This window comes from Pyxicephalus adspersus, chromosome 3, assembly GCF_032062135.1.
Source record: "Pyxicephalus adspersus chromosome 3, UCB_Pads_2.0, whole genome shotgun sequence".
Taxonomy (NCBI): domain Eukaryota; kingdom Metazoa; phylum Chordata; class Amphibia; order Anura; family Pyxicephalidae; genus Pyxicephalus; species Pyxicephalus adspersus.
The window spans coordinates 10,476,612-10,499,675 of NC_092860.1; the positions used below are offsets into that span (position 1 = coordinate 10,476,612).

The 23,064-nt window shown below is 41.8% G+C and overlaps 1 protein-coding gene across 2 annotated transcripts in view; it reads left to right on the forward strand.

Annotated features, from left to right (window-relative positions):
• NTN1 (netrin 1) overlaps positions 1 to 23,064 on the forward strand; it is a 62,232-nt gene that overhangs the window by 31,835 nt on the left and 7,333 nt on the right. For both annotated transcript variants that reach the window (XM_072403560.1, XM_072403558.1), the window contains exons 4-6: positions 3,792 to 3,941; positions 5,891 to 5,944; positions 17,901 to 17,975. In XM_072403560.1, the coding sequence (XP_072259661.1) occupies positions 3,792 to 3,941; positions 5,891 to 5,944; positions 17,901 to 17,975 (279 nt within the window). The remainder of the gene's footprint in view (positions 1 to 3,791; positions 3,942 to 5,890; positions 5,945 to 17,900; positions 17,976 to 23,064) is intronic.

Here is a 23,064-nt window from a genome sequence, read left to right on the forward strand (position 1 = left end):
TGAATGTACAATTCTGTTTCACTCCCAGTCGATGCTGACTCGATACATAGAACACATTTCTGAAATAACTCCTTCATTCCCCACATCTTTTGTGTTCCATACTCCGTCATCTCCCCTAGCGCTTACATTCTGATTTTGTTACTTTTTTTGGTTGTCTGCTGAGCTAAAAACATAACGTGACCTTTTAGCGTGTTCTTGTGTGACAAATATATATCAGGCTGACATGCCAGGTGTAACATATAGTCATACATTACGCATTGCTCAGTGCACCTGTGCAGCCCTGTCAGCAGGTGTATTAACCTTTTAGCTGCCAGCGATGTCCCTGATATGAATCACACTGACACCCTGTGCAAAAAAAACAGGACCTGGTTGTATTGTTTTAAAGGGAAACGCGTATTTAAGTTCTCGTTAACAGAAGTTTAGATACTTCACGGATGGCTTGTCGTCGGCGGTGGTAAAATTTATTGACACAAGGACAGGGTGACGCATGTAGCGTTCAGTTTACTGACATTTTCACTTGGCATTTTAAGCGCTCATAAAACATTCACCACCTTTTGTGAGCGGGAGAATGACACGAAGATTAAGCTGTCCAAACACTTTCAGTTTCCTGCTGCACGACGTACGGTGTGTACAGCGATTTTTAGATGTTTCTCATCCAGATATCAATCTGAACTATGTTCAAATTTTATTAATTATCTTCCCGACACAAAACAATTATTTCTATGCAATTTTTTTGGTATTTAGTCAAGTGAAAGTTTTTTACAGTATTGTGGAGATCCTTCCAGTCATCTGATGTCAATAAAAATAAATGCTAACCCTGCAAAGAAAATTTCAAAGTATTAATATGTGAATTGAAAAGTAATTTTCTCTCTGCCTCTGTCTTTTAGTTGTTCCCTTTGGTCATCACCCTGTGAAGACCTTAAACGTACCTTTACCAGGCATGGCCCATAGTTGTCTCCATAAGGAAACCCGGCCTAGGAAATGCCATGCTGACATTTTTTTTAGGTGGCCTTATTGGAACATATATGGATATGTAAAGAGGGTGAATTGCCAAATGAGACTTTTCTGTTGCCCTAGAATACTCAGAAGTTCCTATTTACCTACCACCGTCAGCTGATGGACCTTGGTCCTCATAGCTACCTCCAGCCCCTGAATCTTCCCCCTTCAATTGAATAATAAAAATTTCCAAGTTAGTCATCACAAAAAGTCTAATAAACCGTATCAGCATTTCAGGTTCAAAGCAGAGGATTTGGTTTCAAACATTTCTAAATAAATGTTAGGGCCACACTGCTGCATCGGGATTCCCCTGCAAAGTGCAATACATGACTCCATCTGATATATATTTCAAAGCTGAACATTTATCAGACATCAAGTCCACATTCTTCTCATATCAACCCAGAGGCCCTGGAGTGGCCCTGAGGTTCATATTAGGCTTTTTGAGCTCCAGTTCTTGTTCAGGAAATCCTGATTGTGCTTACAACTTCGGCCTGTCTCCCCAGCTGCCTGTTCACCTCACAATACATGCATATTCTTCCAGATCTGCCAGAAATGTAGTGATCTCATATATGTAGTGATGTGACACTGAAATCACAAGTAGTGTTGTCAGCCTGCCTGGTTCTCTTCTGTATAATGTCAGGACACCTCTGCTTAGGCTATGGAAATGAGGAGAGGGGAGGTGTTGTGTAGTCCAGCAAGGGAGAATGGCAGAGACAGCATTATATAAACATGTTCTTCTTTCATTGTGCTTTGATAACCCATTATGCAAATCCTCCTGCAAGTTTAACACACAGAGACTGATTGAAAACAACAGATACTCCGCAGTCACTAATAGGCTGAAACATTCATTATCCTCCTGGTGGCCAGAAATGTGATCTATGTCACATAAGGGAGCATTGGACTAGCAGTGCCTTTTTTAGAATTGTAATATAACTTGATTGTTTCGACATGTTTTCTGCACCTCATGTGGCTTCAAATGACAGGTCCACTTTAATTCAGTTTTGTAATGATGGTGTAAAACAAAGAGCCATGGCTCACTTCCATCTGAAAGTGAATCACGCGTTGCACGCATCCAGCTTTCATCTAGCACAACAAAAAAAAGAATATTGAAAAGTCGAAGCCGCGCCTAGAAGATAAACATAGCAGACAATGGCACAAGATGCTGCCTAACAGGGAACTGAGATGACGGCCCATGCGTTCAAACAGTAAATGTGACTTACATGCCAGGGAACAGCAGAGCTCAATATATGAAAGTGCAAAGAAAAGCAGGCAACCTATCCGGGGTCCATTGTCAAGTTGTGGGGGGCCTTCACCATACGTTCCTTGCAGATGCCCCAGCAACTAATGGTCATCTAAACACAGAACTAGGGGTTCTTAGCTCCAAGGGCCACATACAGGCTTGATTCTGTTTCTTTAAACCATTTCTTGCTTCATTTACTGCTGCCTGTTCCTCGGGGGCTGTAATGAGGACCCCTGAACGTGTGCAGATCCTGGTCTTCAGGGGCTGTATTGAGGACCCCTAGAGGAAAGGTAATGTATTAAATTCTCAAAGCGAACACACCAGGATAAAGGTGTTCCAAAAAGTTATTTTCAGCGATTGAGATAAGAAAATTACAATCACGTGGGTGAAAATAAAGATCCTTGCCCTTGTGAAAAACTTTGTGAGTTGAGACAATATGAAGAGCATTTCCTGAAGGACCTAAAATGACAAAAATATGTCAACCATCGCCACCATATAGCTTAGTTTGGTTTCAGGTGCATTTATCATCTACCATTTGTTTTAATTTAATAACAATGTCAACCAGTCCAATTTTTACTCTCCAGTCCAACAAAATGCCATTTAGGTTGCAACCCTAGGTTCATTTTGGCTTCTACAGGCAACACTGGCTCTTAGGACTCCTTCCTACATGAGGCTGAGAAACGGCTTCCTTTGAGTTATTATTTTTTTTTTTTTGACAAATGGGAAAATCTGAAAACTTGTATTATGAGAAATTATGTTTATTCAAGTCGCAAGGTCGGAATAACAATACTTATTGAAACGCCTAATGTAAGAATTGGCGCCAAAAGCAACCCACGCATCTCCTCCAATAGACATTAAAATACAACATTTATTCTTCTGTTGTTCAAAACTTTTCCAAGTTTTTTATTTTTACACACCCCGTGTCCTCACCATCCGTGTGAATGTAATAAATTTTCCATGTTCTCTATATTTCATGATATTTTCTCTTTGGGGATGTTAAGAGAATAAAAAAAAAGTTTTTCAACGGAGGAATAAAAGTTATAAAAAGTTATAAGTTTTTGAGGGGATGGTTGGAAGAATGAAGAAACAATTGAGAATGTATTGAATTGCTCTGGGCAGACTGAGCGGTTGTTGCCCTTGGACATGAAATAAATACTTATGTTATTACAGTATATAATGTGTTTCTATGGCCAACTGTATAATGGCCAATGATTTTGTCAAGATGTGCCCATTTTGTAGGAAGGGCATTTTCCGAGGTTCCTAATGAACCCATAAGCCTCCAAAACACTGACCTTCCTTTACAAAGTGGTTGACCTCTAATAAAGTGCACCTGTCTATTGGCACATGAGGTATGTCTGTGATTTAATGCAATGAATCTAGAGCTTGTATTGGCTTCAGTAGACAGCTTGCATGATAGAATCCCTGCTCCCCCCACTCCCTTCTTTGGCTGTCCCCTCCCCAGCAGACGTCGGCATCACCGTGTAAAGTGGTACTGTTTTGGCTTGTGACCTTGTGCTGTTTTTTCCAAACCCTTCTCGTCTGTTCCACCCCGCAGCCTGCGACTGCCATCCTGTTGGTGCGGCCGGCAAAACCTGTAATCAGACCACGGGCCAGTGTCCCTGCAAGGATGGCGTGACTGGCATAACGTGCAATCGATGTGCCAAGGGCTACCAACAAAGCCGCTCGCCCATTGCCCCCTGCATAAGTATGTCTTGTCAACTTTATGTGTCGTACAAACTACTATCCAGCAATGCCATTTACTCTAAATCTAAAGAGTGCCCAGGATGATGATGACAATCTGGAGGTTTTGACAATAAGTCTCACCAACCACAGGGACAAATCATATTGTCTAATTGCACATCCTATTACATATATAGAAGGGACAGCCATGTTGACCAATTGAGCAATCAATTGACTAAAAAAGTCTCATCAGCCACAGTAACCAATCAGATTGTCTATTTGCATTTCTTATTACATACATAGAAGAGGCAGCCATGTTGGCCAATGGACCAATCAACTGAACAGTCATTAAATATTAGCTTATTAAATATTAAATTATTAAATCCTTAGGCAGCTCCATTTGAATAGATGGGTCATTGACTCATCCAGGAAAGAGTTATGATAAATTTATGAGTAAATGGCATTGCTCTCCATCAAACGTTTCCTACTAACAATGTGTGATGTGATTGTGAGTTATTATATAAGTGGAATAGAACCCAGCATGGGATTCCCTGACCCAGCCCAGACTCCAAGCAGCCAATAGATGATGGGAAGTCAATGTAATATGAGCAAATTACTGAAGAGGATATCCAATGTATCAGCATTTCCTAGTCTTCAAGGAACACTAATAGGTTACTTTTCCTAGACTTCCCAAGAAATTGGGAAATATGACCACAAGGGCATAATTCCTTGAGGCTGCCCCCACCACACACATTCCTAAGCTTTGATAGTTTCTCTTTAGCCATAGAGTATAGGTTTCAGATAGGCCAATATGGAACCATTGTATCTAATGGTGGCCAGATACTTATAAATAGCAATCAATTGACTGTCCCATCAATGCAGAGAGCATTATTTCAAAATACAATGGAACCAATCCCATTTTCATAGTACAATGAGCCCTTATACATTGTATCATAGATTTACTCCCCATGAGCCCTGATGAAAGGAGTTGAGTTACAGCACCAGAAATGTGTTGGCCTTTAAAACAATGATTAGAATAAAATTGTATTAGGACTCGAATATCAATTCAGTTATCTTCATCCCAACCCGAGATGACCGTGGAAATCTTTTTCACATATTAGATCATTAAGTAGATCAGTAACAGTATTATATCAGTAAATGTAGAAAATTCAGGCCAGGACTCTGCTTTAAAGAGTACCTGTCCAAATAATAAGAGTTCATCCTTGAGTCATTCACCTATTGAATTTTAGATCCCTGACTATATTTAGATTTTTCCAGATTCCTCAGGGGCTTTTTTTTCCTCTCCAATGTATTTAATGTAGGTAAATACAAGGAATACAATACCTGTGGGTTACATCCCCGGTCTGAGGGCAAAATAAGAACTGACAACCTCTTTGGAAAGGCGATGTATTTTTTTAATTATACATGTGACCCTCTCTGCACCCCAGTATGAGCAATATCGAGGATAGAAAACACACGCTCTGATTGGCCTTTCCTTTAAAGGGAACCTGTCAACAATAAACTTTAATTTAACCCATGGCTCCTGTGCCAAGGGTAATACAACCTCTTCCACCCGTAGGTTTCTGGTTGTCAGAGCAAACAAATCAACAAAAGTTTTTTTTTTTTATAGTCAAAGGCTTATTAGGGACCCCGAGATGGTTTTTTCCCATTGCTGTTTAGTAGGCAGAGCTACAATCAAGTGATCAAGTAATAGAAATAGCTGAAATATTCTCCCTGCTATTGTGTGACAGGTTTTCTTTAATTCAATGCTGCCTGAAAATAGCTGCCATTAGTTCCCTGGCTGGCTCCTGTAGGAATAAATGCTAACAAACCGTTAAATTATTACTAATATCATGACTGCAATGTACATTGAGTGCTGACAAATAATAAAATTCTCAAGGTATCTTGTGTGCAAAAGCAAATTTCTAATATTTTTCTTTTCTTTCCATACCACCTGCCTATTTTTTCCCACAGAAATACCTGTAGCTCCGCCCACTACAGCAGCCAGCAGCACTGAAGAACCGGCAGGTAGGCAAATCTGCATAATTGATTGTAAATACACTTGTATATCTTCATATGTAAAATCAACCATGAATAATATTAAGATCAACTGCATTATTTATGGATTTATCGATTGGAAGATTTTTTTTTTTAAAGGTTTTTTTTTTTTCAGCCTATCTTTATATTGAGAAATTCCACATGCAAAGCGATAGCTGGCATCAGGCTGGCAGTGGGAGTGGCTGGGTGGGAAGGAGTGGGAGGAGCCCAGGTGGGGTTTTGAAACGTAGCTGAAGGGTTAACTGGCAGGACTTGAGGCAGAGTCCGCAGAATACAAAGGTAAGGTCACCCTCATATGCAGCTATAAAGCATGGTAATGGAGGGGTAATAAGAACACACCTTTCCTACCTAAATGCTCTGAATGTAGCGGTTTGTCTAGAGTTCCCCTGTAATGGCACCGTATCTGCACCCACTCAGAAGTTATGTCATTGTTTACGCAAACTAAATGTGTGGTTGACCAATCTGTGACGCTCACATGTCTAACATGGCAGAAGTGCGGCTTCTCCTATTAGCGGCCCCTGGCGTTTCACTCTCCCCCCACCCTTTGCCGATTAGAGAGGAATGAGGTGATAACATTTGCACGGTCACGCTTGTGTTTATACATATTTTTGAAAAAACACAAAGTCAGCCAGTTTTTTTAATTGGCGTGAAATAGCCTTCATGTGCTGAAACGGAAAAATGAACTCTAATAATAGCCAACAAATATCTTCTAAAGCAAACCGCGCGGAATGTTAACAAAAACAAGGTGCGCAAAAAGCCACAAGCGAGAGCGTCCCGATGGCATCCATAAATAGGAGTGGGAATTCGGCCATGGTTGAATGGCTGTACCAAGTGTATTGGTGTGGTTACAATCTATATATTCTGCAGAGGGAGGAATCCTGATAATAAGAAGCAGAACATTCTTGAGTGAGGTGCATCTGTGTGTCCTACCACCAATACGGCCACTTTCTATGGTGACCGGTCTCTGTTATTAGGCTGGTAATGTCTGGAGAGACAAGTCACCTAAACCCCCCCCCCCCCATTGTGGTGCTGCATTTCGACCTGAGCATCTTGTCATTTTTGTTTATGTGAAAACAAGAATAACTTGGCACAATGTCATTTATTTCCCTCCATCTTCATAGTGATTCTCTGCTCTCATGCTAAATGTTCCTCTACTCTCCCAGAGATTTAGCTTAAATTTGCAAATGGAGAACCCAAGTTTAAACTCTATACGGGTAACTCAAATACAAATGACAAAGAATATTCTGAGAATCCATAATAATTGCAGCCATAGGAATATTAGACGGTGAGTTACAAGCCATAAATTACTTTCCTGACAACATCCTGAAACTGCAGAGCATAGTGTGACCCCAGCTGCGATAATAATATCTGTACATGTTGTCCTAGATTCAGAATCCATAGAACTAAATTGAACTAAAAAAAAATAACTATACAGTCCGGCAACCTGAGACGTTATCTACTGTGTCCATACATCTTCGTGTATCCTAATGAGCAGATTACAGAAAGGGGCTTTTTCCATGAAAACAGATGCTAAAGTACATATTGCTCAACAAATATAAAGTACAGGAGTTTGGGGGATTCTTTCCATCTCGCTCCTAACAGTCACTTTGTACTGATCAGATCTTGGCAGACGTTATACATTGTTCTCTATAGGTCAATGTCCCATCACTGGGTTCTTTGTAAGAAGGTCATACAGCTCACCCATTTAAGGTAACCTACATCCATCCAAAGTCATTAGACAACCCCAATACAGTCTAAACCAATCAATTAGTCAAACCAATGGATTATAAACTGTTCACATTAATTTTAAAATACAGTATGAGTTGTCATAGATGTTAGTTCTGAATTACCAAGGTGTTACAGAAATCAGTTAAAGTTGTCCTGCAAAGATTGCCTTTTCTGTTGAAAAAGTATTAGAATCACGTCCTTTATCCTGAGTGTCTACATCTGCTTTGTGATTGTCGATGTTTCTTGTGCAATGTGAATTGGCCTGGTGGTGTCACAGCCTTTGTGTTCCCATCGTCATTACTGATCTCAAAACTTTGGATGAGAAGTATTACAAGACAGCAATGTTCCGACATTGACCTATGGGAAAATCACCAGTACCCCAATACTCTGGCTTTTATTTGTATCTTCCAGAGTAGGATTTAGCTCCCAGTCATCCTTTGTCTATTATTTTGTTTTTGCAGTAAAAAATATTTGCACCATTATGGTTTTATTTAGACCAGAATTTACTGATTATAATAATGCCAAACATCTGATGGTTACTGATGGCTCATGAGAATGAGTTGGGGTGTTTTCCAAGAATTGCCAGGCATTATTTGTTGTGTTGGCTTGGATCCTCAGTTTGGTATGTCACCAATGAGTACAAATATCTGAACAACCAATCATTCTTTGCTTGGCCACTGGTTGTTGAGTCTTAGCAATCATTTTTATCATTCTGGTTTCTTACTGATTCCAGGCAATCTTCTCTTGATGGTAGGAGAGACTTGTGTAATCACAAAGCAGAAAATGTATTTATAGCTGGCACACAGATGGTGTTTTCCCATTAAACATTTGCCTTCCTCAATAGTTTGGAGTCAATGTTCCTTCTCTAGGCCCTTCATTTCAAAATATGGGCTGAGTGCCATGTGACCAGGATCCCCGGATCAGGGATGTGTCGGTGTGCAGTGTCCATGTATGCTCTGTCGGGTCCTTGTTTGGAATAGTTACTCCAGTCCAGACATGCCTGACACGGTTCAGCAGACCCTCGCATAGTGAAACAGGCGGATTAGCTGACAATGAGAGAAGCAGAAACAAAAAAAAAAAAAATCAATGTTTTCTTTTTTCTGTGACAGAATCTGATAATGGACGGAACGTAATAAAAATAAACAGTTCTGTGCGATCATGACACAACTGAGGAAAAATTCACTGCACACCCAGGTCCACCCTTCTACCATCCATAGATTGTTATTTGACCTTCGACCTTCATACATGTCATCTGTCCTCATTCTCTCACACTTTTCATTCCTCTGCTTGTGTGAAAGTGTACCTGTCTCCTCCAGGACTTGATTGTACAACTCATCAGTTCCTTAGAAAACTACTGGTTGACTCTTTCAATGAGTTGAATTGATATCTGAAAACCTGCTGCCTGGCCTGGAACATTCACAAAGATCTAAGGCCATGCAAGAAGCATTTTCAGGAGGAAAGGTTAACAATGGTAGTCAGACCATGATTTCTAATATGCCCTAGATATTTCAATGGTGAGATTTCCCAGACTTTATTATTTATGAATCTCCTCTTGCGCACCTAGGTCTCTGAGAGAGGTAAGTCAGTCAGGGAGGGTAAATATCCAGCCTTGCACTCAGTTGTGTTGCAGTACAATGAGCAATGAGAAATTTGTCATCTGTATATTTAGCTGCTTGCCCAGAGTTCAGCTTTATGTTACCAATGGGCCCCCTATATTGGCTAGTGACGCAGGAACCAGGAGATATAATAATAGGGAAAGAGCGGCCATTTAGTATATAGGGAGCGGGGCGCAGTGACATCACTGAACGAACAAGGACAAGTCCCAAGATCCAACCTGTCATTTTCTTAACACAGCAGTCAGGATAATGGCTGCCAAATGACAGGTACAGATCGCTCCCCCGTGGTCCAGATATACTGATAATCCTTCAGACATCTGAAGGGATTAAGACGACAATGTGAAGAAGGGCTCAGCGTGAAGTCTGGATGCGGATGTCACCCCAGGCGCTTGTTTGAAGGCAAATAACCAGCGATAATAGTCAGAGCCGCCGTCAGGGTGGAATGTGAGACACCATGGAGGGTTTATTATCTCCGCTGACACGTTTGCTGTGTGCAGCCTCTTCAGCAGCAGTTTATGTTGCTCTTTTTTTTTTCAGACACGTGGAAGTCCAACTTCATATTAAAAAAAAAAAAGCCCTTGTGGTTTTTAATGTTCAGGTATTTGCAATTTGCCCAAACAGTGAATTTCTCTTTGCTCTGGTTATCTGTAAGATCATCAGATTAAAAAATGAGTGCAGCCACCTGATCCAAGGACTGGAAAGCTGCAATATATGGCAATTCTGGTCCTGGATATAGATACCTTTTAAAGAGCATTGGAACAATTTGGAACAGACTAGCACAGTGCAGGTCTTTTTTTTTGTTTCTTTTTGCAAATTTTAGAAAAGTTTGGCTGCGCAAACATAAGAATTAGTTATTCTGGAGATAAAGGTGGGCCTCCAGTTCTGATCATCCAACCAAAAGTCTTAAGCATTTGAGGCTTGCGGACTTTACATTGGCCAGTCCTCCCCTTCACCGGGAATCATGTGACCAGCACTGGATTAAATTTATAGGCTTGTTTTCTCTTTTTTTTGTTTAAAAAGTATACCTTTGGGTTTATTGATCTTTTACCCCAACAATTTTAGTGAAATAATAAATAATGCCTCTATTCCACCTCTGCACAGACAACCAGTCTGCAAAGATCACAAATCCTTGTGTATCTCTTTTAGATTTGTATTGCAGGGATTTTTCTTCATTGCAACATCCTTCTTTGTGCAGTAATTAATCAGTGACTGTTTGAACTCCCTCTTTCCCAAGGTGCTCTGGACTACTCAGCGTTTCGATGGCAATAGATAAACCCTCATCCGCGCCGGAGGCTGCCTCGTCTTCTCGGGCAGAATGCGGAGTTGGATTTTTTTGCGAAGAGCTCTCTCTCTTTTCTTGGCAGAGGTTGGAGGATTCCAATGAGTATTAGTAATTCTCTCTCTTTCTCCGCTTGCATTTCATTACATTCAATTACTCGATCCGTGCAGGGCCGGGGCTGAGTGTGTAACTGCCTGAGAATGTGCTCGGTGTGGCGTTCGATGTGAGCTCGCTCTGTCTCATCAGGAGAATGCAATATTCTAAACACGCCAGGTCGTGTTACGGCTCCTCTCCACAAGCATAGAAGTCATCTCCTTGCCGATTTCCGTCCGTCTAGGGCGCCCATAAAAATGCGGTTTTGTGTGTTTGCTAACCAATCATCATCATTTCTTATTACACCCACTGGTGTGCAAGGCTGTTCGCCGCTTTCATAATACTATTTGTGTTGTGAGTCAGGCTTCTGGGGATTAACCCCAGATTTGTAGGACCAGTGGACCAATTAAAGGGCTGAGATTGGTGTTCCAGTGCTACGGTTCCCATTTGAGTGCAGGGAGAAAGTGTGTGCTGCGTTCAGAATGTCTTTGTGGTTTCTTTGAAGCAGCAAAAGCAAAAAGAAAAGCTGAGTCCAAAAAAATGCAAATCTGTTTAATCACCTTCTCGGAGCTTTTAGTAAACACCATATAGCTTATTTCATGGATAAGACCACACTGGCTTTTGAAGACAATTTCAAAAGGGAAATAGGATAACAAAGCCCCTCTATGCAAGCTTTTTGTCTGGTATCTGCCTTGGGACCTGGAAATGGTGGCCTTTCTGCAAGTATGTGACTCCAGCTACTCCAACCTGCATGCAAACCCTGGGCTACAGCAGCAGCTAACCACACCGAGGGCCACTACCGTCGGCTAAGAACAGGCACCCGAGGCTATGGTTTGCATGGGCTCACCAAAATTGGACAAAAGGAGGTTGGATAAATGTTGCCTTGTTGGAGGAACATCGATTTCTGCTGCAGTATTCATGCTAATGCTGCAATGCTGCAATATAATGCTAATGTCAGAATTTGCATCAACCACATGAAAGCCTGGATCCATCCTGCCTTGTATCAATGCTTCAGGCTGCTGGTGGTGTAATGGTGTGGGGCATATTCTGGTACATTTTGAGCCTATTAGGATCAACTGAGCATATTTTAAATGCCACAGCCTCCCTTAATTTTTTTGCTGACCATGTCCATCCCCTTTATGATCACAGTGTCCCCATCTTTTGATGGCTACTTCCAGCAGGATAACACATTGTGTCACAAAGCTCAGATCATCTTACAATGGTTTCCTGATGCACCCTTGGGATGTGGTGGATGGGAGATTCCAATTATGACTGTGCAGACAACAAACCTGCAACAATATGAATCAATTTCTCTTTGATTACAGTAATTCTTTTAATGTATTTGATTACAATTCATAAAACTGAACAATGGTCAAATTCATCTATAGCTGATCCTTCTAGAGCTCATCAGATTAGCAAATATCATCTGGGTGAGAGTGGTTGGAATTTAATGAAACTTGCTGCATGTATGGCCGAGAGACAGCCGCTGTCCTGTTCACTATCTGCTTAAAAAAATAGCAAAGCTGCATAAAACACCAGATGGATCCTACATAGAGAATGGACGCATTCCATCTCCCATTACACGGGGAAAACCATGGACCCAAAACACAATCCTGGTTTCTTGAATATTACAAAAGACTTTCAATTTCCCTGTTTTGGTTATAAATCTATTCACATATTTTACTGCCTTCATTGTATCTTTTCACTTTTTACAAGCAAGACGGCAAGTCATCTACGCCTCAGCGGGTCCCATCCGGACAACTTACACGTATTAATTCTATACATCCATTGGCTTCATACACATTCCAGCACAAAGATTGTATGGGATTACAATAAAGTCTCCCTGTCCCCCATCCGCCACTTCTAAAGTCCAAAATTCAGCAATGGTTGGCCAAGACAATAGGGTAGTCCAGGGGTCTCTAAGGGGGGGGTTAGAAGTTAGGTGAAAGGGACCACCGGAGGTGGAAGACACAAAACTTTCCATACATTAGCATCATTGTCCTGTGGGATTCTCTGCAGAGCATTGTAAAGGAAGTACAATGACCGATTCTGTAGAAGGCTGAATCCCTCCATGCATTTACCCACAGCCATTGTTGGGAATATGTATCAATCAGCCCCCTTCATGGTGACATTACGTTCTACCTTATTCTCTTATGGTAAATCTTTGCTTTTGCGACAGAGCCTTGTGCACATTAATCTTGTTTGTCATATTTTTGGTGTGCATAATTATTCATTTTAAAAATCAGCTGAAAAAAAATACCAGCGTGCTGGGAAAAATCATGAAAAGCCATTAGGTGTGTGTTTATTCTTAATTGCAATGTATAGAAAAAAGTGGAAATCTTTTTGAAAGCGGCAGCCATAACTATGGAGACTGAGATGGGAGAATGTTCTGGGTATGTCTTATGTGGGATTTTTTCTTCCTCCCAGGGCTCCATTAGGTGAGATTTACCCTCACTTCCTGTCCTAGCGATAATTTTTCTTTTCCTAACATGCAAACAAAGTAGGCTTAAATCTTACTGTTACTATACATCTCCAGGAATCCATTCCTATGGCCAGATTACTTACCGTCTAAAAATGTCAGGCCTCCGTGGATTGTTGGAGCACCAAACTGCAATGGCATTTTAATGTTGCCACTGACAAATGTATTCCGGATTATAGGAGTACAATGGCACTCTTTACATTTGCAGACATTACCCTAAGGGCCCGATGTTTACTTGTGGTGCATTGGGAAATTGGAGAATTACTAGAATATGTATTAAAACTTCCGTCTGGTTGGGACACTCATATAATCCCTCACCACCTTGTTTTCTCCTCCCAAGATTTTTACAAATATCTCAAGCTTCTACTTTTTGTCTTTGCACCTCAGATGAGCGTACATCAATGGTCTGTCTTATACACCACATACATGTAATGTGATGTGCAGTCATTTTGATCGTTTATCTGCATTGCTCTGTGTTGCACATGCTGCAATGTTTAAGAGTAGGTGACAACAATTTATTTCTAAGGTACCTTCTACTTCTTTTACATGTCAGATTTGGGATTTAGGATCTAAAATGGTACACACAAAAAAGTTTATCTTTAGCCATTTAAAAAAAATTCTTTATTTAATTTTAGATTCTGAAGAGATTTGAACGTGTGAGTTTTTGGATAGGCTGCTTATTCAAATAACTGGACCTGCAGCAATTGTGGACAATGCAGTGCAGCACAAGGCACAAATGATTGTATGGTGATTCAAATGAATGATTCTATGGTGCCATTGAAAATGAGTGCAACTACAACGCATCATACTACGTTTCATGTGTTACCACAGTGCACTTGTGTGACTCTATATATATGCATATAGCTTTTATATCACAAATTTTGGTGGAAGTATTACCATGGTCCACAAAAATACAGAGAAATACTATAGATTGCTTTAAATTTCCCTTTAACTTTTTCTTTTATTCTAAATGGCCAATTAGTCGGAGCTAATGATGATTTTCTCATTCTTAGAGTAGCATGGTCATATTTTTCCTGCTCCATCAAACTCAAACCTCCCAGCTAGGAGGGGAGACCCGTAAACAATAATGAGGCCTAATCTAATTACGTGGTTTATTTGTGCTGATTTGTCTTCCAATCAATCTTGCTCAAGCAGAATAATAGGCAGTTAATGTGCACTGAGCTGAACTCGGCTTGTTGCTGAGCGGCGGGGTTAATGGGAGGTGTTGGCTGCACTGGGAGGGGGGGGCAGTCGGCCACTATCTGGGGGACACGAGGCTAATTGAGCAAGGTGCCGAGAGACGGCGACACGGGCCTTTCAGGCGTTGGAAAACCTGCGACCGACCTCCCAGCAGAGTTGGTAGCAGTCAGCGAAGTATACTAATTATCTTGGCACCGGAGTAAAAATAAAATAGGGCCAAAGGAGCGAACGCTGGCACAGAGAGGGAAATAATTCACACTAAAATTTAGGCTTCGTTGACTGTAAATAAACACTTTGCCATCTTGTCTGGAGGCATTATTACTTTTATAAATGACTGGGAAATATAAAGTCAGCGATGCAAACTCTAATACAGAGGAACGCGCATTGTGATTGCGTTCATACTGATTTTAGGATACAAGTCTTGTTAAATCCAGGCAATATGGCAACAAATGCACCAAAGTCACAAGAAGAAGGATGCGGCACCTAAAATAAAACAAAAATCCAAATATTTTGGAAAATTGGACTTTAATAATCTTTCAGTGTCCACATGCATTTCAGTTGGATTAGGGGATCAAGTTTTTCAGACTTTGCTTCAATCCAAGAAAAAATATTTATGATGAATTGCTTTGACATTTTCAATTTAAACAAAGGATGGGCGGAAGGTTTTCTCGGGTATACAAACTCCAATGTGGGCGAACTTGGGAAATTTTTGCAATCGCCTGCTAATTGCCAGGGATTATTCATATGTGAATATGGGAAAGTCATGTCATATGATAACACAGAAATGATTCAGGAACCCCGAACCTGAATGTTTGCAAGTCGCCGTCATTTGACTTTGGTGCAGAAATGTGATTTTTTTTGTCATGTTCTTCGTTTTAAAACACCTCTCTGAATGGAGCATCGGGCTCTGTGTGAACATCACAGCGGACCAATCAGGTCGAGACCTATTGTAAGTCGTCGCTATAAAAAGCTTTCTTTACACGGTAAACCTGCGGGCATGCATGAGGGGTCACTATGGCAACTTCAAACAAGCGGGCGGAATTACAGCCCCTTGCGGATAACACATTGCCTTTCACTGCGGTCCTCTGGTCTCCCCCTGATAGAAATTACTAGTTGTGTCTCAAAACCACCAACATGAATTCAACATATTTCAAATGAGAAATCTATACAAGCCAAGGAACGAGCAGCCATAACTCCTCTCATATGACCTCGCTCATCTTTGTTTTTTTACTTGCTGGAACTTGCAGATAGCTGTGCATGGAAATAGTTAGGTCTATAAATCAACCAAAGCCAACAGCTTATTGATTGCTAATATTTAGACTTTTTGTTTTGGTTTAGACAGTTCTAGAAAGCAGCAGTGGGTCAGGTCAGGCATCTCCAGGTGTGATTAAATTTTCATGCATGATGCAACATTTTGGGGCAATGACCATTCCTTTATATGGTATTTTATATATTATATGAAGAAGAAGAAACAAGATTATTACCAGTTGGACATTGTAGATGTGAATACTGAAATCAGGCCAACGATTCTCCACCCTTTGAATGAAACTTGTAACAGGTTTATTGTTTGCAGTCTGGGTCTATTGTTGCAATAATTCCTCCTTTTCACCTCCGGCTGTGCTAAAAGAACAAGAAAAGAGAATCACGTCAGTAAATTGGGGCAATGAGAATGTCTGGATTTGGTTGCTTTGTCTGCCACCTGTACTGGAGGTCCTCTTTGGGGTCCATGCGTAATATTTTATTGTGGGTTGCATTAAAGTTGCCTATAGAAATGCCCAGACTGCCAACACACCAAAAAAAAAATGTATGTGGGATTTCTTTCAACCACAATAATGCATTACAATGTGTTGTGCTGCACCAAAATTCATTGGTTAATATGTTGGGGGGAAATTGTGGATGGCACACACCAACATGAATTAGGATCACGTGTGGTAAGGCATTTATTCCTACCCAGGTGTGAATAGGTCTTTAATGTACAAGAAAAAATATAATCCCACCTGCTATCTTCATTCTTCCACCACCCTAATTTATAAAATATCTCTCACTGTCAGCAGCTCTGCAGCCTCCACAGCAAACCATTCCATTCATCATCTCCTGCTGCCCAGTGACACGTCGTTGAAATATGTGAGGTCTCCTCTGAAGAACAACGGCCTCGTCTTTTATCCCCTAATCGTCTTACGAACTGGAAAACCATTTCTGATAATACTCCAAGCCTCGTTTCTCACTCCTGTCCAGATTCCTCCCTCACACTTCTAAACACCTACTCCCCCCCCCATTCTCTTCAATCTGCATTCATCCTAAATCTGTGTCATTGTCTCATCAATCTGCAATTCACAGCTTTTATGTGCATCAAGTTCTAAAATTTCCGAACCCACCAATGATCTGAGAATATATACGCATTCATGACCGGACAACTTTGCATGGCTTGTGCAAAAAGTTTCACCTAATCATGCAGATTGCAATTTTTTATCCGGTTACTTTCATTCAGTATAACAAATTGCCATTCTGGTGAAATTGTTGGTAGCCTGGAATGCTGTAATATTATCACAATCATAAGAATCCTAATTGGCAATTACCAAATCTGCCAAAAGAAGCTGAAGTTTATTCAATATTTTTTCGCTTGTTCTGTGATGTTATCACTTTCTTGAAGACCAGAGTTCTAAACTAAACCCCACATTATTCACCAGTCCCCCATTCCCTCGCACGGGGCAGCTATCTTTGTCTTTGCGATCTTTAGCCATCCTGGTTTGCCAGGCTGAGATGATGTAACTCCTGCATTGGTGCACAGAATTTATAAATTTATTTTATTAATTTATTCTCTGCATGTGGTAACTCAGTTTTGTCACCAGAAACCCAGAAAGATCATGCAGACAGGAGTAATTATTGCAAATTCTCTTCTTTTCTGCAATAAGGACCGGCCTGGTCCAGAATTCTCAAAAGTGCATCTTTAGTTCTGCTTTAAATATCCCTGATCTGAAATCTTCTTACAGTTCCAATTGACCTGCAGTTTCACTGAGTTTGGGTATCCAGTTCTGGTGACCCCACAAGTCTTCTCTAAACATTCACAACTCTATCACCTTTGGGGAATGTCCCATTCACGGGGAATGACTGACCTGTATAGAAGAGGAATCGGGTATTCTTGGCATGGTGGTGACCACAAAAGCCTTCTTGGTTTATGTCACTGCTTCACATTAACAAACCTGGATTGGATGAGATTAGGATAAATGCACTCAGTTAACATTTATTTTCTGAAATTGTTGTATTCCATCACCTAGAATGGAAAGTTAACCAAGTGATGAACAAATCATCAATCTGCAACAATATTTACCATCTGCATCTCTGATTTCCAGCAAACCGCGTGAGGAATTTACCAAGCAGCAAATGATAATTTTATTGTTATCAAATATAATTAACAATCTGTTTCCAGCTCCATCCACACTTTATTTGACTCTCTAGTGTTGTCTTTCAGTATTTCAAGAGCCTCACTTGTTTGCTATCAAACTAATAACCATTTTTATTTACTATCACTAGATTGTGAGACTTACTGCAAGGCATCGAAAGGAAAGCTGAAGATCAACATGAAGAAATACTGCAAGAAGGATTACGGTGAGTTGTGCACCACAAAGGGGGCATTGGGACTCATTTACAAATAAGGAGGGATTCTTACATTGTTGTCTTTTATGCAGGCATTTAAACATTAAAGTGGACCTGTCAGTAACTTTACTAGTCTGCATGAATAAATTCCTCACATGTCACAATATATAGGAATAATTAAAAATATTTCAACCTGGATGAGCAAAGATTTCTCCCTCCCTCCTGGCAGATAATTGCATTGTCAGGAGAAATGGTAACAAATACCTGCAATACACTTAGCAAAAAAAATATCTTCGATAACAGGTCCACTTTAACGCAGTGAAGTAACAGAATTTCCAGACGGTGTCTGTAGGGGAGTGGGAACTTTTCCGCACACAGTTGTGAATGTCAGCAGCGGCTCTTTCACATAATGTCACTTTTTCTTTTTTTGGTTCAGCGGGCCACTATACTGAAAACAAAACAAAAAAAAACCCTTTCCTGATGAATAATTAGTATTGGTTTATAGAATGGCACATTGAGGTTTTAAACTAGTTTTCAAAAAACAAGACTGCGGTGGAATTTGCATGCTAATTGGTGTTAAAGGGGGTATTTTGATGGCCAATGTAGAATAAAAGGGTATTATGGGTGAAAACAAAACCTTGGCTGCATTGAATGAGTGCCCTACTTAGCATGTCTCTAGAATTCTCTTAAGGCGGTTGGCTTCGCTGTGGCGACATCTTTTTTTTTTTCTCTAAATGATTTTGGATGCGATAAGTTGAGGAATGAGACTTATCTGGCGGTTTATAAGTTTTTTTTGGGTGCAGGCAGATGAGCGTCAATTAGCTCGTTTGCCCTCTGCATGGTGAATTGTAATCCGGTGCTGCCCCCACTGCCGGGGCCAAGGGGCTTTGGAAAGCGCAGTGGGCACCGGAGACGAGTGTTTGGTTTCTCCCGCTGTGTCCCCTGCCCTTTGCCTCCCTCCTCGGGCGCAGATGAGAAGACCCAGCTCTCTGTACCAGGCCTTGGCCCGCCGCCACCACGTCCTGACAAGAAAAAACCGCCTGCGTACTGCTCGGCGGTAGAGAGAAATGGGAAGGGGGGAACCCTGACATATCGCATTCTGCCGCCCGGCAGGGGAGCTTGACAATCGTCAAATGGGCATCTAAGGGACGCCTGCTGCTCCTTTTAATACGTCCGCTCACTTACAAACTGCAGCTATTTCACCTCAGCGTGAGGGCTGCGTTCCTTCTTAATCCGCTGGTGTCTGATCTCTGTGGCTTGGAAGGGCACGGCTTTGTATGGAGGGGAAACGGGAGCTGCCAACTTTCCCAGCGAGCCGGGGAGGGGGCCGGTGGTGACGCCTCACATACAAACCATGGCTCAAAGCGGCAAAAAAAGATGTGAGTTACAGGCAGCATGAGGACCATGGCAGGACTGCCTTTGTGTGGCCTTAGTGATTACTGGTGGGGACAGCACCAAGTTCCACCTGAATCCCATTATTGGAATTTATAGGGTACTAGCAAATGTGCAGCCATTCATTGGCACGTCCATGTTCAATCACTGCAATGTGATACACTGGTAACGTGTGCCAAGAGCAGGCTTTAGTGCAGTGGCAAGTAAAGTTTTAACATATGAGGAAGCTGGTGAGGGTTTTTATGTAGGTTGGGAAGGGGTTTAGGATGGTCAGTTGCAGTGCAGCTGACATGTTTGTGGGAGGGGTCAATGGGGTCAGATTAGAGGTTCGTGTGGTTGGAGAATGGTGGCCAGCTGTGATAGTGAGTGCGCTGGAGATTTGACATGAAAACATATTGGTGGAGAGGTTTTAGCTTTGGTAAGAAAGGGGGGTGCAATAAAGAGAAAGTGGGGGTTGGTGGTGCTGCCAGAGATTGCAATGCCTGTGGAAATTCTAGTCAACAAGATCTGGCATCCAGTTTGATTGTCCAAGGGTCAGTGGAATAAACTTTTCTGGACTTATTTTACTGGGGAGGTGCAATATATCATATTGTTGAACTTGGCTGGAGATATCCTTTAACCCCTGAAGATGGCCCCTACCTGGCACATGAAGGTTCTTGTCTTGTCCCAAGCAGCTGCCATCTCCTGCACCACTCCAGTCAGTGGCACTTACAAGGCAGTAAAATCTCTGTGCTGGGCTCTGGAACCCTACTTTAGGGAGACAGCAGTCCGGACAGGTCCTCTTTGCAATCTCACACTGGGCCGGAGTTTCTCTTGCTTGCTGCCTGTTTGTGTAGCTTGCAGCGTGCTGAGCACAGGCTGTGTGGCAGGGCAGGTATACGTATAGTTTATGCCCCCCTCCCTTCCCTAATGGTGACACATCCAGAGCCTGCGCTCATGTTTTCACAGCTGGAAGGTGAAATAAGACATTCTGGAAGACTTTAGGATTGAGAATGTTGATTTTTCCAAAGGTGTCTTACCCCCTCCCCCCACCAATGGGAAGCGGGAAGGTTGTCGTATGGCAGAGCGCTGGCTGCAGGCGACATGCTCACATGCCCCCTCTAACTAAAACCCGATACAGGATGAGGTCCGGGATTTATATAGGCATTAATAGATGTAAACCCAGGCACTAACATCCTATACAATCCATACCTTGCTTGATAATAATTCCCAATATTTCTAAATCTGCAGCTTTCATTTCTGCCATGAGGGTCCTTGTCCTGAAACTTCCTGTTAAGTATCATGTCCTATTAAGTGATCATGTCCTATTCTATCCTCCATTTGTAACTCCTTTGCTGTCACATGGGCTTTTGATGGAGCCAAGAAATTATTTTAGCACAAATGTAACCCTGGCCCACTATTGTCACCATAGAAAGCTGCTCCTAAACAATCCCTGGAGTGCAAAAGGCAAAACAGGTAAAAAATAAAGCAGATGGCAATATTTATTAATTCACAGAGCCACAGCAGTTTCAGGTTAGATCTACCTTAAACTCAGAACATGGATGTGACCTGAGAGTACAGCAGACATAGGATGAGCACCACCTGTGAATTTATAAGCATGTGGTCTGTTCATCACAAAGTCCTGGGTGAGAACTGATTGGTTGGGTCTGTGGACAGACCAATCTATGAAAGATTAAAAAAAGGATTATAGCACTTTGATAGGTAACATTACAGTAAATATTCCACCTTGCAATATTATGTCCGAGTCTGACACACCTGCTATGGATTAACTGCACCTTTGCTGGGTGCCCAATTTCAACCACCACCAAATGCCTCCAGGAAGGGTGAGGAGGAGGTACTGACATGCATTCTCCAGTAAGTAAATGCGGTGCAGTTGCAGTTCAGTAGCCATATCTTGCAAAGGATTATGGGGCATTTGCTGTACTGCAGAATACTTTCAGCTGCTTGCCGATATGGTTAGAAAGGATTCACGTGGCAGACCAACCTGCAACACAAACACCAACCACCTATTCTAAATGCTGGTAGAAAAGGGGTCTTATTCTTATTTTTTTGGCTTTCAGGGTTCTCTAGAGTTGGGGAGGGGGGACCAACTAAACCAGCGAACATTGCAACTTAAGGGTTAGTTAAGATGGGTGGTGAGATTGAGAGTTTGGATATCACTTCCTCACATCCATGAACCTCACCTGAGCCAAACCCAGCCAGTACTCACCTGTTGCGGGTTCTGCCATCTTTTTTCTTCTACATTCTGATCTTCGGCCAACTTGATTGGCCTGGCCGGGATGACATAACTGCGCTGGAATTCGTCCAGTCCTGGCACCCACAAGGGAAGCTTTAATCGCTGGGTATCCAACATGCCTGCCCCTTTCTGAAATAATCACCCATCTGATTACCAATTTTCAAAGTGTGACTTAAGTTCCAATTAAAGATACACATGAGGGGTGGTAGTGAGAGGTTCAGTACTGGTTTATTAAGAACCAATGCAGCAGCTGTGCAAGCCAATTGGGTAGCGAGCTGTAAGCCACCCAGGAACCCAGCTCCCACCATGTGTCTAAACACGTCCTGATGGTGCATTTTGGAAAACACAAGGCAGGTGCAGCTATCACCCTTTTCAAAGCAGCAAATGACCTCTGACATTTTCCATGCACTAGGTGAGGCATGAGAATGTATCTATTTATTTTATATTCTCTTCAATGGTTTCCTGTTGTCATTTCACTTCTGTCCATACCATAGGGAAGGAGGGTGGGGATGGGATTCTTACAAATGCCCCTCAGTATTGTCTGCAGAATCCAGCACGTGTGTTAACGTGGCGTGAAATGTCCCAATTAGCACCCGTGGAGCACGCTCTAGGTAACTGGTCGGCATGCGTCCTCACTAAGGGAGCAAATTGGGTCCCTGTGTTAGCCTACAGCTGCTAATTGTCTGCAATTGTTTTATGGCTTTAGGGACACTGACAGTGACAAACTGGAAATACACAAATCCCGACCACCCAGTGTGAGTGTGAAAACTGCAGACTGGTGAGGACAAGTGTGCACAGCCACCAAATGGGCCTCACACTGAGGAGGGAAGAATAGCTCATCAGCTTCACAATGACATTTGTTTTTTTAAAAAACGAGTTTTGTAATATTTTTTTTTACAAATTCCTGTGCAGCCCAAGCTTTGTCTGTCACAGATCTTTATGCCCTATCGAAGTATATTGGTTAGGCAGCTTGGAACATCAATGGGCCAGTTTTGGGGGGGGTCAGTTTCAGCCAGCAGAAAACCCAACAAGTGATCAAGCCTTACCAACACACCACACCTATTCATTTTGGCAAGCAAAGTCACATGACAGCCCCATCCAATAATTTTAAGCCTGCTTACATTGCATTGAGTTTGGCAAGACCATCGCCAATGATGCCAAGTTCACCCCTCCCAGCTATTCATTACTAATGTTTTTAAATGTGGTTCTGCACTGTCATTGCTATGATTATGAGTGGGGTAGCCCAAGGAGGTTTTTAGAGCCCCCCTTTTTTTTCTTGGGTGGAAGCGGCAACCAAAGCTTTGGGAAAGGGTCCACTCATTTTTATTTAAGGCTTGCGCGTTGCATTTCCTTTTTTCTCAATGGCAAAACCATTAAAATGCCAAGGAAAATCTCCCTAGCAGAGCCCCCAGGTAGCAGTAGGCAGGGTCTTTGGTACAATGATATACTCTACACTGTCATTTACCCGTCTGT